This window comes from Empidonax traillii, unplaced genomic scaffold, assembly GCF_003031625.1.
Source record: "Empidonax traillii isolate 1590-97213 ecotype Southwest subspecies unplaced genomic scaffold, ASM303162v1 scaffold682:size344182, whole genome shotgun sequence".
NCBI lineage: Eukaryota > Metazoa > Chordata > Aves > Passeriformes > Tyrannidae > Empidonax > Empidonax traillii.
The window spans coordinates 34,905-51,110 of record NW_020955875.1 but is presented as its reverse complement, the minus strand read 5'-3'; the positions used below and the strand labels follow the sequence as shown (position 1 = coordinate 51,110).

Below are 16,206 nucleotides of genomic sequence, written 5' to 3'. Positions count from 1 at the left end.
GCATTGGCCAAATGCTGTAGAAAAAATCCACCAGTTGAGGAGTGGTAGCACAAACGCTCGCCTGAACTGTCTTAAGATGGTGGAAAATCCCTGTGCAGAGACTTCAAAAGAAATTTAACTACAGTAATTGATTATTAAACGTGAAATGTACATAAAAGTGTATAGAGTTTGGAAAAGCTAAGCTAAACAGTATTATAAAATTAGCAAAAGAAAACATCACCCTATAAAGACTACAGAGAAATACTGCATTCTAGGCAAAAGTTTGAAAATTAAAAAGCATTTAGGTGGAAAAAAAAAGAGCATCACAGGAAAAGTCTCAAGTAACATAGTCTACAGCTTTGTAGTCTACAGCTTTATAGTTGTGCAAAAATTGGGACTTTCAAAATGCTTTAAAAAGGTATATAACTTCAGTTTCTCCATTATTATATAATTATCTTTCTGCTTTCAAGAGAAAATTATTTTAAAGTTTTACTGTCCACAAACAGTTTAAACTTTGTGAGATGAACACACCTGTTCAGTCCACAGGTTTTCTGAGAATAGCTTAGAAGAGGAAAACATCTCGCTGTCTGGGAGCTACGACAACTACTGAAGACATTTAAAACAAAACAAAAAAAACCCCAAACTATTCTTCAAAGCAGTGAAAAACCTCAGATTTCATTTATCTGTCCACTGCATAGATCTGGTCCTGCCAAAATTGGTGCTTGTTTTTAGCAACTGACAAAATGAACTTCTTTCAGTAGGATCACGTAAGTGCATCTGAAGAAGACTGTTATCCCTAACAGAGTAAAGATTGATGCAGTTTCATTTTGTGTACAGTACTTCGTACCTTTGTGATTTCACACTTTGCTCAAATTGGAAGTGATACATTGCTTTCATACTGAGTCCCTTCTAACTGCTAGAACAGAACATATATGATAGCTCTAGAACCTATAGGAACAGCAACTGTATTTAAAAGGGCTCTCTTTTCAAATATATAGTTATATTTTTAATTTAATCCCCTAATATGACCTTTTAGCTTAATAATTATATCTGACAGGCTACACAGGGGCATCAACATAACTAGATCTTAAATTATTTTCTCTAACAAATAGTTTCCATCATCAATATTTAACTTGTAGATAATACAGTACAACAATACATGTTTACCTAGTTATTCATTTTCTCTTAAACTGACCAAATCCACTAGTGCCAATGCATATGATTTGAATTGCACTTAACTGGAATACTAGCATATTGTCAAGTGACAACTTGAATCAAACTGCAGGAAAAGTAGCACCTACAGTAAATGCAGAGACTGCAGTCTCTAGAGCAGAGGAAAAAAACTGCCATTTTCCTGACTCTGAGAAGGAACATAAAGCTTTTTCCTGCTTTACAGTCCTGAGTTTGTCATCAGGAAACCTTTGGATACCCACAACCTCTGATGGAAAATTTATGCCTTACATTTTAACATAAAACCTGACTTTTTCAAATGAGGCTTCTGCTTCCACATAGTATCAATCAGATTGTTCACTCAACCAAAACCTTCAATCTTAAATTTGTCTAGGAATTGGATAGGTGCAGAAAATTGTCTATTATGGTTGGCATTTTAGAAATATAAAGACAGGCTAAACTTTGAAATTGCAATGCTTATTGAACTAACTTCCCACCAGTAAACTAAGCTGATATATAAGCAGTTATATCATCAGATTTCTGCATAAGGCCTTTCAGACTAGACTATCATCAAATGAAAAGATTTTGTTATCATTCCTCTTTCTTCCATCAATTAGGTGTTAGAATGAGATAGATATCTTAGGTAGTTTAAGCAGTCAGCTGTGATGCAAGATGATCTGCTTGGCCAGTCACAGGGATGGCACAAGGAATCATACTCCAGCCACAGAAATGCCAGCTCTCTTTTACAGTACAGCACCAGAGAGACAAGATGTAACAACCTGTTGAGTCTTTATTCACTTGTTTTATCCTTTGAAGTTCTAGCAAGGATGCTGTGACATTTTGTGCCTTATGGGTATGACTTTCAACAACAACAGGCTTGGTTCTACTTGAATGGCATAACTGTTCCTCACAGCAATTACCATTTCTATTTTCATCCTTTTCAGATGGCTGCATTGATGAATATCACAGGATGACACAGGTTATTTTTTCCTCAAAGACTTTACTACTACCACCATGCTATTTTGACACGATTCCCACTTATCTTTTACGATGTCAGACTTCTAAGTTTACCCATGTGATGTTATATACTTCCACCTGAGTGACTGGCATTTTGGATCAGAAAAATATGTCTTAATACTGTTAAAAAGTATTCTGAACTTTGGAACATCACAGAATAAACTTCTTCAGGCTCAGCCACCACTGATTTCTCATATAAACTGTAACTCCAATGAACATGAGACACCTGACACATGACTACTAACTTTAGATGTTCACAGAGAACATTTCTGTGCTCAAGAACTGAACTAACTACTACAGTACTGGCAAGGACCTGTCAAAGGATTACATCCTGCATGGCATAGAATGCAAGGTGTACCACTCCTAAGTGAGGGACTTTCTCTGCCACATCCAAATGATAGAGAAGGAACATATGCAACTACTAAAAGAAGATGATACATTTTTTTTCCATTTTAAAATGACTTCTTATTTTACATTTATTTAATTGAGAGCATTTTGTTTCTAAATGTTGATTAAATATAGAAAAAATGCTTTTAGGTTCTTACCCATATTAATTTCCCTATCTTATTGTCCCTGACAATCTTTCTATTCAAAATCAAAATACGTTTAATCTGAATTAAGCTTTACAATAAGCAGATATAAAGTACTACCACAAACCCCCCTTTCTATCTTCAGTCATTAAATAAATATTTCTATATTATATCCTGTAAAACTTTTGCAGAAGACTCCTAGGAAAAAATAGAGGCTAGTAAGAAATGAGTAAATGGCTTCAAAACCAGTCTGAAAGTGTGTCTGATTTCTTCACAAACTAAGTCTGTAGGTTTTATTTTTTTGTTACTTTATTTGAAGGGCATATTAATTCAAGAAATGTATTCTGCAGGATTTTATAACTGTTGCCTTTCCCTTGCAAGTAGACCTGTTCTGTATGATGAATCCATGGTCGTCTTCTTGATCACCATCTTAAGAGATAGTTAATTTCTCCCATCTTGGAAGAAAATGCTGTGACTCTGAAGCCAGCTTCTCCAACAGCTCAGTTACACCCCTGAAATCAAAGTCCCCTGCCATGTCACACCAGTGCCTTCTCTGTGTTGCACAGTAGTTCAGATTACTGCATAGTTGGGTGCAGCAGGGAGGAAGATCTGGGTTGGCAAGTTATTGTGGCCCACTGCCTAATTTCATGAACACTGGAGATTCAGCAGGTGACAAGAGAGCTGCCTAGGAAGTCTGTTTTTACGAAGTGTGCAAGGGGCACCGTGATCAAATGTCTTTTGGAGACTGAAGCTGAAATAAAATTATCTGTGAGGAAATGAAAGGTAGAAGAATATCCTCCAAAGATTTAGGTAAGTTAAAAACCTTTGGGGTCTATTTAGAGAGCTGAGAATTTATAGCCATCGTTATGTTAGTCACAACTATCACTATGTTAAAGATCTGTGTATATAAAAGACATTTTTTTCCCTTAATTTTTTTCCAATAAAAAGTTTAAAGTTGGCACTCACAAATGCCAGGTTTTGGACATGCAATATTTAAAAGACTTTAACAATACAACACACACAGATATCTGAAATCTAATTAATCTCCTGACATTTGACTAAAAGTCAAAAAAGTGGACCACAAGATGAGTAAGGATTCTTCACCCGTGAAGGGTGATCTTTCTTTCATGAGGTGTAAATGAATTATCACCACCTGACTACGATGTTTATTGCAAATCTCTTCCTTTTTAATAACTGTCCCTGCTTTAAGCACTTAGCGTACTTTCTTGCTAAAATATTGAATGTTATGACTGCTGTAGCTGACATTCTATACTTCCACCAAAGGTCCTTCTTTAGGAACTTCAGTTTTTACACCAACTGCTTAAAATACCATTTACTACTAATAGCTGTCACATTTTCACTCGACTCACAGACTATTTTTATTGTTCTATAACCCAGAATTTCCCTTTTACTTCAGTTTCCGAGATTCAACAGCATGAAGATATAAAGAATAAAGATTTGTTGTACCATATAATGGAAACTTGCTTTGAACATTCAGACAAATGCCACTGCTTACACTGCTGGTGGTGGTTACCTCAGGGTAGTACCCAAGTAGAAGACCACAGCAGTACAGCCTGGAAAAGGTCACTCAGTTCAACATGACTGTATTGAACTTTATATATAAATAATCTCCTTTACAAGATGATCATGAAAAAAAAAATTGATAACTAATTTATGGAGTACAATGAGATTCAAAAATGCTAAAAATGTAAACTCATCCGTAAGTATTAGTGGGCTGCAAGGTTTTTACTAGATCAGTTTTGAATAACAGTGGAAACCTTTTCTAATGACAGAATTACTTGGAATTACTTTTATACATACTGAAAACAGCTGTTTATATATACACAATAAATTCGAGGAGTTATCAGGAATAAATAGCTGCAGACAGACTATCAGAAGTTATTCACTGCAGCCTATAAGATCTATTTTCCAACAACCTGTTTTGTTCATTCTTTCAGAGTGAGGATCCTCATGAAGCAGCTAGTCCTGGAAAGACATTTTTCTGCACTCTAATATGATATATCCCAATCTTCCTGTAAGCAAAATGATGCAACAGTTAGAGTGAAAAATTTCCTTGTCTTTGAATATGACCCATGGACCAAGGAGACTTAGCCTGAAAACACTGCTAACTACAGACAATGAAGATGATTCAACGTTTTCTAATTTAATTTTTACAAACTACTTGAAAAACAAATAAACACACCCCCTGAAAAAAACAAACAAACAAGAAAAGAAAGAAAAGTGACAGAAAGACTGAATCGAAAGCAAAATAAAGAGTTTCTATATGTATGAATTACACCAGAGTACAAGAATCTTATGACATTAAGTGTTGTAATGCACTTGACTATTTATTACTCATCACATTCCACATAAGGAAGCAGTCCTTAAGACTAGCACCACTTACTTATCAAGCAGCCAAACCTGACTTTGTCATTCATCTTATGTCTAAATTTTTCAGAATGTCAACACCTGTCAATAGACACGTAGCTAAGATAGACAATATATCTTTTCAGCAGACTGATCTCGCACCTGTCTATAGAAACAGATGATCATCCACTGTACTCCTACAACACCTGCTGAGAGCTGACGATTCTAGCATCTAGAATAGGTTTTTCACTTTAGAGTAAACAAATGTTAATGCTTTTAATATGACAAGCACGAAGTACTATATAGCTGGCTGTTTCTGGACCAGTAGAACTAATAATACCCGCTTTCCTACAGATCTGCACTCTGTATCTCTGCCTATCCCCATGATAATAAGTTGTCATCCTTGTCACTATTTCTGGAACAACTCCCTGCCCTTATTTCTGAAACCTTGGTGCTGCTTTGTCTTATGTCACCCAACTATACGCATGTTCTACAGTGCAAGTTGCTTCCATGCACTGACCGATCCTATGGGATCATTTCATAGGTACCCTCCTCAGGCATTGACCAACACACCATTAAACTCAGGGGTTACAAACCTAAAACATAAGATTGAAAATATGCTAAAAAAAAAAAAAAAAGGAAGTGAATACTGAAAAGACCAGGGAGATGTATTAATTAATAGATCTTTAGAGGCTTATCAACAGATCTCAGGTTATTATATAAGTTTTATGCTTTATAATTTAATAAATGCTAATAGAAATAGAATTCAGGGATCAGAAGATTGCACCTCCAACAGTAAGAACTACTATAATACAGGATAAAAGCTCAGACCAGTTGGTTCCACTTTGATCATGGCAAAACTTTATGATAAAAGAAGAAAAACTGTTCAAGAATGATGTTCTTCCCACATTTACATTCTCTAGTTCCCAATTGAAGATAAAGTGACATCTTTTGGTTTCTTGCAACATAATTTCCATAGGTCCAAGATCATAGGTTGCAAACTTTGGGTTTTTAAAATTTGCAATTTGGAAATTTTAGGTATTAAAATTCCTTTCTTTCTGTAAATGTATATATTTTGTGCATGCCATAAATAACACTATTCTATTTGCTGTACATTATTGAAGAATATTTAACTGATAAGACTACTGCCTTTTCCTAAGCTATGGCATTAACTTAGGTCTCTCTCACCAGATACTGATCATTACAGATTGAATACATACTTTGTATATTTGGACCTCTGTGGTCTCTCAAGTTGGCTTAAAATGTCCAGTGATATCAAAAGATGGGGAAAGGGAGGTAAAAAAGAGACTGGCAGCCAGAAGTCAAGACAGAGGGACAGAGGGTAAGTGTCACTCTCTTAGAAGACCATGCTAAAAATGACAACTACTGTCATGGCTTTTTAATATCTTACCTTAACTATTCACAAGAGACCCTGTATTAATCTTAGTCTCCTGACTGAATTTCAGACTCAGTAATTAAACTGAATCATATTATTCCCCTCTGATTATTAAGTGGAAATTGTCATTAACATTAACAGAACAAATGTTTAATAGCTGATAACACAAGTACAGGTCATTTTAAATTCTCTCTGTGACTTCAGTTGCATATGTTATTCTCCATTTCACCTTCAAATATTACAAGTGGTTATCAGTACATGTCTGATGTACTGTCACACAAAAGGACACAGTTCACGGGAGAGAGAAATTAATGCTAGGCAATCCACCTTCTCTGCAAGTTGCTGAAATGCACAAGCATATCATTGTTATTAATAGGAAATCACAGCAGTGCTAATGCAGCGAGTGCCATCACACAAGATTTTCTTGAGAAAGGGGAAAGTTCAACATGTAAGCTTGAGCCCTTTAAAAAAAAAAATCTATCACCTAATACAACTCTTTTGAGCAAAAGAGAGTTCTGAAGGCTAACAGGCACAAAAGGAAACAGTGACAAGGGTCTCTAAATGATCTGTCTGCAAAAATACAGCTTCTTGGCAGCTGAAGAAAGGTTTGTACAAAATTGGAAAGAAATCTTCATTGCTAATGTCTTGACTCTTAGAAACAAAATTTTGATAGAACTGACCACCTAACCTGAGTTTCTTATAATATTCAGCAAGTATTTAGGGTTTTTAATTTCTAAAGCTCCATATAAATATGAATTAATTATCACACTGTAATGGGGAAATAAGGGAAATTGATGACCCATAATACTCTGTCTTCAGCCTTTTTTTCTTTAACACAGCAGAACAGCTCATGAATGTTGAATGCCTTCATTAACAGCAAAGGCACAGAGTGTGAATAGGATGTAATAACATGCATGTTCAGCAAGTTTGCAGATGACATTGAAATGAAGAAAGCAGTTGGTGTGATGAAGGGTTGACCTAACATTTAGAAAGAGCTCAAGAAGCTGAAGAGCTCAAAAAATGGGTTGCCAGAAACCTTTTAAAGTTTAACAAAGGCAAATACACAGTTCTGCACTTGGGAAGAAGTAATAGTTTTCAGCAGAGGCTGAAAATACACATATCACATGGGTCACTTTCCTAAACATCTTGGTTGCTCTTCTCTAGCTGGACTTGTTCCTCTCTCTCAATGTCTTTCTTATAGGTTGGAGCTCAAAACTAGACACTGCAACGAATGAAGGAGAATAATCACTTTCCTCAGTCTTCCAGTTATGCTCTCTTATCACATCTCTTTTTTGCCTTTATTGCTGCAAATGCACACTGCTGACTCACGTTCAGCTTTTCTATTTGAACTCCAGGATATTTTTCTGGAACAGGGAGCTCAGCTGCCATTTCACTAGATCATGTTCTTCTCCATCACACAAAAGTCATTGAAATATGACAAGTTGAACATCAAAGGTATGGCAGAGGAAGTTTAAGGTGTTTTCCTAATGTGAACACTATATACTCACAGTTGATAATACAAATAATATAAGGCCCTTCAGTTTGCATGGCATAGTTTCTCTCCCTTTTAATTAAAAGAAAAATCTAACATCTACAATTACAAGATCAATACTCTCATAACATTCTTGCAACCCAAATTTTAGAAGTTTTTTACTTGACAATTAGGCCCTTAATCAACAAAACACTGTCTAAAATCCAGTTTTCCAGTACTCTGAATATTAGCAAGGAGGGAAAAGGTATGGGGACATTTTATTTGAGATAAAATATTTTTGGATGCTATGTTGCTTTTTCTAGTGTGGTTACAGCAGTTCAGTGAGCACAAGTTAGTGTCTGAAAACATTACTGGAGTCACTATGATATAGCAGAAGAAAAAGATAAGGGACTTTAATAATATTTCTATCCCACTTCCTTCATTTGGAAACTAACAAGACCAAAGAGATGTGTTTTATTTTTGGAGCAGAGGAGAAGTGAAAGAATACAGATATACTACCAGCAGAATAAAAAGGACGTGGGAGTTTGCTGTGTGAGACAATAAGGAGAAGATATTTAGGGAAGAGATGCAGTTCTGCCCCGCTGTTAAATAGTTTTGCATCTAATTTGCCATGCAGAAAGGTAGAGCACATTACTTTGAGTAAGGCATGCAATTACATGCTTACAGTGCTTGGGGGACTTGAACTGACTTCTTTGCGTGTCATTGTGCAGTTTTAGCAAGTTACCCTCCTGCAACTCAGTGCTAACTTAGGATTATGCCTGACACAGGGCAGATATGCCCAAAGACAGCAAAAGCACCACATATATCTAAACCCCAAGAAACCCTGAAAAGTTCTAAATGTGATAGGCAGTTTGGTGAGAAATAACCAAAGAATCAGAATCCTATGAACCATCTCTCTCCAAATTAGTCATATTTTTCTATCTTTCTTTTTATTCTGGCTCCATTCTCAACCACTAACTTCTGAGTGGTTCTGTTTGAAACAGAGGAGAGGAGCATGTTATTAGCTACAATATCAAGTTCCAGTTCATCTCCTGAATAATTGCATTGTCCATTCAGTTGTTTAAGAGTAAAAAGGATCAGAAATTCAGCTCTTCCACTTTCTGGGTGAGTGCTTTAACTGCTAAGGTAATTATGAAAATGAGACATGACTATTACCACCAATCTTGATGGATTTTTAGGATGGTGTGTGTACCAACAAATAGTACAAATGGTAGCATAGATCTGTATTGCTGGATGTCACTCACCCTCCATGATAAACAAAAGACATTCTATCATTGTGTATGTCTCTAAACAAGTTTTTAAATTTATACAGATTTCTAACAGCAGAAATTTTCTCTTCATTTTGTAAATCAGAAACAATTTCTAAATAAAAAGAGCTTAGACAATGAAACATAGTGAAATGAATCATAGAATAGTTTGGATTGGAAGGGACCTTTAAAGGTCATCTATGTCAGTTAAGTCCATCCTCACTTCAGCAAGCAGAGACATCTTCAACTAGATCAGATCCCCATCCAAGCCGACCTTTAATGTTCCCAAGGATGGGACATCTACCACCTCTCTGGGCAATCCTTGTCAGCATTTTACCACCAAACTCAGTGGTAAACATTTCATGAAGACTTTCAGTGGTTTGTAGACTAAGACTTTGTAGTCAGTTTGGGCTCCACCCCACTGGTCCACATCAATGGACTGGAACTATTTCTTTAAACTGTGCAGATATATTGTACAACTTATCCTTTCACAGGTTTGAACAGTGAGAAAATGAAGAACTTGCAGAGGGTCTCTCTCTATGCACTGTTATGGTCAGATCACTAGTCCACACCTTTCTGAAGCCATTCTTCACAGATATAATGTAACTTTCAGTCAGTAATTCTTTTGTAACCATATTTTCTTGGAAGAACACTTTTCTAAAAGTTAAATGCATCATCAAATCAGTAAGGGAGGAAGAGGAAGTGATGAGGAGTACTTCAGTTACAATGTGATTATGTAACAACCACCATAAATTCTACAATACATTCAAATCCCGTTTCATACAGTGCTAGATATTACAGAATAGGAAATATCTACAGTAAGGGGAATAAAGATAAGGATGAGATACCTTCTTTGAAGAGTAACATCATGTTCGTACTTTTGCTAGCAACGATATTATTCAGTAAGGCGATTACGGTTTGCATTGTATTCCCAAGTATACTGTCCCGGCGTCCCTGTAAAAACAAAACAAAATCCAAATTAAATAATCTAGTATTCCTTTTGCAAGGTTAGAAGAAGATCATTCCCTTAAAAAAAAAAAAAAAAAAGCGATAATACAAAAGCAATACTTTGTCAATCCCTTAAAATTCAACACATAAAATACTACAAAATATTGTAGTAGTTAATATCAATTTCAGGGACCCTATCTAAAACCTTGGACCAAAATTCTCCCATGTTCTTTTAAACTGAAAAAATTCCTAGTCAGGTCTAAAATCTTAGGACTTCTTAAAATGGCATAGAACTTAATCTCTATATATTCAGAACCAGAAATATTTCCCTTTGTATGGTATTTCTTTTATTAATAGCATTAATTTTACTCTTTTCAGTTTCAGTTTGATAACCCACCATAACCTGTAAAATCTTTGCTATTTTTGTTTGTATATATATTCATAAGTATAAAATTACCCAGATATGTTAAAAACATATTTCTGTATTGAATTGCATCACTCATAATGTCTGTTTGATCCTTGAATCTTCAAGGATTTTTCACAAATGTTGAGACTACGCTGAGAAAAGGAAGGCATCAGGGTTTATAAAGAAATTTCTTTCCCTGTTATATTCACTACACCTGCACACTCAACCTGAAAAAGGTGGAAAAGGTGCTGCAACCAAAGCATTTATTTATACACGCAAGAGAAATGATGTAGCTCAGGTAACTTCCAAGAAGCCAAAACAGGACGAGATTTTACAAATCTGAGTCTAGATGTAAATATAAAATCTGAATACATCTCAAATCTCCCTAAAGATTCGGGAAAGATTTTGTCCAATTTTTCAGACTCAAGGTCAAATAGAAACATACATCCAAAGTGAAAATAACAACACTAAGAAAAAATTGTCATATTCTGTGTATTGTAGATTTTTTCACATGCTCCTAGGTGACTTTCATGCTTCCCATTCCCAGCAAATCTCCTAGTATTGGTGCAGCTCAACTACTTCATTGCCACAGAATAAACCACCTATTTGAGTCCATCTCCTGTCTGACAGCAGGTAGTTGAAAAAAAGTCAAAGTTGAACATCATGAAAGACTACTTGTCTGAAGTCAAGCATTTCAGATGACAAAAATCACTTTAGCTCTTGAATACACTCAAAGTAACACTTTCTGTTTCTGCACTACAAAACTAAAATTAAATGCGATTATTTCCTATAAATACCATGAAATATATATGACAGGGCATAATACATTTACAAATAATAAAATACATAAACATACATATCCTCCTATTCAACTTCAGGCTATGTGAATTTTTTGTTCACACTAGAACACTTTAAACTGCTTCATAAGGAGAAGAGACCAGGAAGAGTGCCTCAAAGTCTTTTGAAGAACCATAGTTTCCTACCAAATCCTAAAATATATATATATACAAGAGGTCTTAAAAATCTATTTACTTTACATAGCACCTTGAGATGTTATTTATGATTCTATAAAGAGCACAATAAATATCTGTTCCTCTAAAGGTTTGAAATATAGCCTTATAAATTCAAAAGCAAAGTTCGAAAGCATAAACACAAGATTCTTCAAAAGATAAGGTAATCAATACAGAAAACAAATACCATAAAGCCATGGTACTAAAAATAAATTTCAATGTATGCCCTACAGATAGCTAGAGGGTAAGAAAAACATTTTTTCAAAAGACCAACAACGTGTTTATCTGGTAGTCTATCGTCACAATACCTTACTATTTCTCTAGAATTTAATCTACATTAAATACCAAGAATGACTATTTGTGCTACTGAAGATAATGATACTGAGAACATAAAATTAATAAAAGCAAAAAAATTCCACAAGGGTCAAAATGAGAAACTGACTCATTTTCTTTGCAAGTACAAGATTTCTGTAACTGCTTCATATATTTGAAGTAAATATCTTGTAGTAAAATTCCCCTTTGCAATTAGATATTGCTACTAGAAGATAAGCTGTTAGTTGTTTATGATAGTAATCTTTCGCATTCACCAGGTTAGTAACATTTAAATGAAGTCATCTTTGCTTTTAATGGACATCAATTAAACTATACAACCCTCTACCAAAAGACTAGCACTGATGCTTTATGTTCTATCAAAGCAAAAATAACAACACTTATTTTACCCTAAACACATATAAAGAAGAATTCAAGATGCAAGGTAGATACCTTGAGGAAGGAAAATGGTATCTTAATGAATTAAATAATCATACAAATGGTGGTACTAGTGATTTAACATATGTTTCATAGATGGTTTTAGGTTCCAAGAAGCTGCAGGTATGCTTTACTTATCTAAGTCATCACTGATTGCTGTTAGACACAATTCTAGAGGTTTATATAAAAATATTTAACTTCATAATCTATCAAGGAGCAAAGCTGATCTAATTTGTGTGCACAGCACCACTGACTGCGGACATTTAATGAACAGTGCACTTGACAGCTTTAATAAAACATAGCATTTGCCAGCAGAGATAATTAGAATTGAAGCAGCAAAATTCTAGTGTTTGGCAACACAGATGAAACAACTTCATTAAAATGTACAGCTTCGGCAAATGAAAGGCAGGAAAGCACTGGACCCTGAAGAATCAGCCTTCTCAAAACTAATTGCTTCAGTGCTTAAAAAGGACAGCTATGAAATACCAAGGGCATAACAAGGAAATACTAGTATTAAAAAAAAAAAAAAAAAGAAACCGTGGAAGATAAATCAGGTTTTTCAAATAGGATTGAACTGTATTTAGGCCATTAAACTTTTCATTCTAATTTTGAAGGGTTGTACTTTCACAAAAGAAATCAGTAGAAGTATTTATTTAAAGCCAGTTAGGTAAAAGGGTGTGAATTAGCAAAGAAGGAGTAGGAATCTTGGCAAGATGCTATGGCTAAAGCTGCCTTTTCCTTCAAGTAGATTATAACTTAGAACAGCACTAGGAAAACTACAGTATTTTAATTACATTTTAGATAACATAAGAGATAGCATTTATGATAAGAGGTTTCCAGTTTGGAAGACTTCACATACATGCCTCCTACTCATGTGTCTAAGAATCCAGAAGAGAAAGCACTGAATGCTATGTTTACAGATGTGCTGTAATTAAATCTAAGGACCACTATATAATATACCACAGTACTGCTCATTCAATGGCATTGAACCTTAAAGTGCCTCTCCTTCTCAAGCTTGCCTATGATCTATGAACACAAAAGAAGGGGGCATAGCAAGATAGGGACTTGATTTTTCATACATAAATCCACTGAAAGAAGAAAATTATTACAACAAACCATATTCCAATTATGGTTATTAAAAGATGCCATCTTTATGGGATGATTCTTTGTCACAGTATAGTTGAGATGAAATAAACCAAAACATTGGTGCTAACAAGGACCTCTTTACAAGAACATAGGTTTGCAATCAACCTAGTTTATTTTGATTTGCTCTGTTACTTCGTTTATGAAACAGAGGATCAGAAACTTCTCTAGTTGGCTAATTTAATCTTTAACATTTTGTGACTTTTGATGCATAAGATCAGTTATGCACAAACTGAGAGCATATCAATATGGATCTCTAACATCAAGGTAATACTATTTTCCTTATTAATGATCTAAGTCAGAAGTAAGTATGGTCATGTCTCTTGCTACTCTGCTTTTCAAAAATCAGCCTTTTTCAAAAGCAGTTCTACCAGAGCTAATATTTCCAAATATTTTCCTCTGGGTATGGTCACACAAAAAGGAGCATCTACTAGTCTGACAACCAATTTTTAGAATGATCATGCTTTTCAGATGTATCACAACAGTGACAAATTCAGTCCACACATGAAGATCATAAGTCTTGCAACTTTCACAGAAATGTCTGTTGGAATACTGAAAAATAAAGAGAATCTGCAAGGATTTCAAGTGTCAACCAACAGAAAGAAGCAGAACTAGTCTTAGATTTTGTTCTAATACCCACTGTAGCAAGCAATGCAAAATTTCACAAGATATTTTCTGAGAAGAGCATCTATTTAAGAGAAGAGTATCAATTTACAAATGTGTTCTCTTGTATAAATAATTTCATATTTTCAGAAACCCAGTAATCTGTCTCTTAATTCTGCAAATCATTTCTTACATCTTTTTCATTTTCCAAAATTCCTTATCATCTTGGAGACAAGCAGGCAATTTTATCTGTGTTAATGGTCAGAATCTCACGAGACATAAGGATCAAAGGTGGCATTTATAACAACCAGAGTTCTAAAGAATGAAAACATGAAATTTTTTACTTTTAGGAAGCTGGCTTCTGTCCAGATTATACAAGTACTTATTTTACATAACAAACATTAAGAATTGAAAATATAAATAAAGTCCTTTCTCTTGTAATTTTATTTCCAAATTCTAGGAGAATACAACTTCAAAGAAAGGACATGTAAAAAAGCATAGTATTTTTAACACCACCTATTGATACTTTTACTCCTTCAAGAGGACCACTTCATGTTTCGGACTTGTGGAAGTTGAATAAAACCACGTTAAGCCAAACAGGAAATTTTAAGCAGCTAGTTAAGGATTATAAAACTCTCTTATGTCAGTAACCATGATATTTATGAACTATATGAAGAAAAGAATACTTGAATCAGAATTAGAGGGAGATAATCTTCAAGGCTATTAAAAGGGAAACCATATGAAGGCTTGTCGTTGATACCATTTTATATGCTGTGAAAAGAGAAAGATTCAAAGATATCGATACATCTTTAAAATGAACATGTAAATTTTAAAGTCCCAAATCCTGAGTAAGAATTGATTTTAGTCTTTCCTTTTGCTTTGTATTTATCTAACCAAAAAACTATTAGCAGGTGTTAAGGCAAGTTTTTATGAGACAATTTTCAGTGAATCAAGCAGTCATCTTGGATGAAAAACAAAAACAAACCAAGAACAGGAAACTCATGAATCAGTTCAGTGAAATTCATGGACCATTTTTTATCTATTTTTTGGACAAAGACAGGATAAATTTTTTTGCAGCACACTATAAAAAACAATAATGAGCAATCTTACATTCACTGTTAAAGATAAATTGCAAAGCATTTCAGCAGCAGATCTCTAAATACAATAACATGTCTTCTTCCTACAAAATTGCACCTAAATTTCTGGCAGCACTGAAACCTAAACACTTCTTCTTTTGCACCTAAAAACCTTAGGGAAAGAATACACTCTCATAGAAAATTTCCTTTACTTTTAACAGAGGGAGCCTGAGAAGGCTCCTTGCACAAGCAGAGTAAGGTTCCTTCATAGAGAGGACATTCAGAAGTAATTTCATATAAAAACAATTTTCCCATTACCTAGAAAGAAGTATCCAAGCAAGCAGCTTCCCAAGGATTAAAACTATTCATTGTGAATTCCATTCAAATTCCCTTAAAAGAAAAACTTGTGCACCACTGAAGAGACAGTATGGAAAAGAAGCTATATAGACTCTGGAGAATTAAACTTCCTGATATCAATGAATATCATATTTAGAATCATAAACCTGTAGATGCTTTAGGGAGTCTAATGTAGCAGTGGAGCACTTGAACTGCAAAGGCACTTGGGAGCTGCAATCAACCATTATGCCAAAAATTACCATACCAAAATATTCACTTATCAGACTTGCACTTTCTGAATTAATTAGAAGCTAGTTCCTAAAAAACTCAGAATGTCATCTCTTGTTCTACATGGATTTTGCTTTGATGCAAAGGACACTTTGCCACCACAAGGACAGAAGTCTCCTACACTCTGTGTTCTTTAATCCATCAGCAGCTGTAAAGGAATGGGTCTCTCTCTCTTCTTCCTCAGAACCTGGTCCTGTCTCTATAGCTAATTGCTAAAGCAGTATTTAGAAGCAAAAACTGACTCAGTCTACACTGCCTACTGAGGTGTGCAAGATCAAGATTGAAATGTCTTTCCAGACATTTTCCAAAACACCCCCAGAAACTGAGGAAGAACTAAACTTTTATGTAGAAGTAAAAGGAATAGAAAAAATATCCATTGTCCCTCTTAATGTCAAATTGAATGTTCTATTCTTCATACTCATAGACTTCCTTAAAATGTCAGTGGTGCTGG

General features: G+C 34.8%; 1 protein-coding gene across 1 annotated transcript in view; it reads right to left on the bottom strand.

The window, feature by feature from the left end:
• The window catches only part of LOC114065617 (serine/threonine-protein kinase ULK4-like), a gene marked incomplete at its 5' end in the record, with an annotated part of 122,759 nt that overhangs the window by 76,748 nt on the left and 29,805 nt on the right, over positions 1 to 16,206 (bottom strand). Inside the window, one exon of the mRNA XM_027899669.1 lies at positions 10,047 to 10,152. Within this exon, the coding sequence (XP_027755470.1) occupies positions 10,047 to 10,152 (106 nt within the window). The remainder of the gene's footprint in view (positions 1 to 10,046; positions 10,153 to 16,206) is intronic.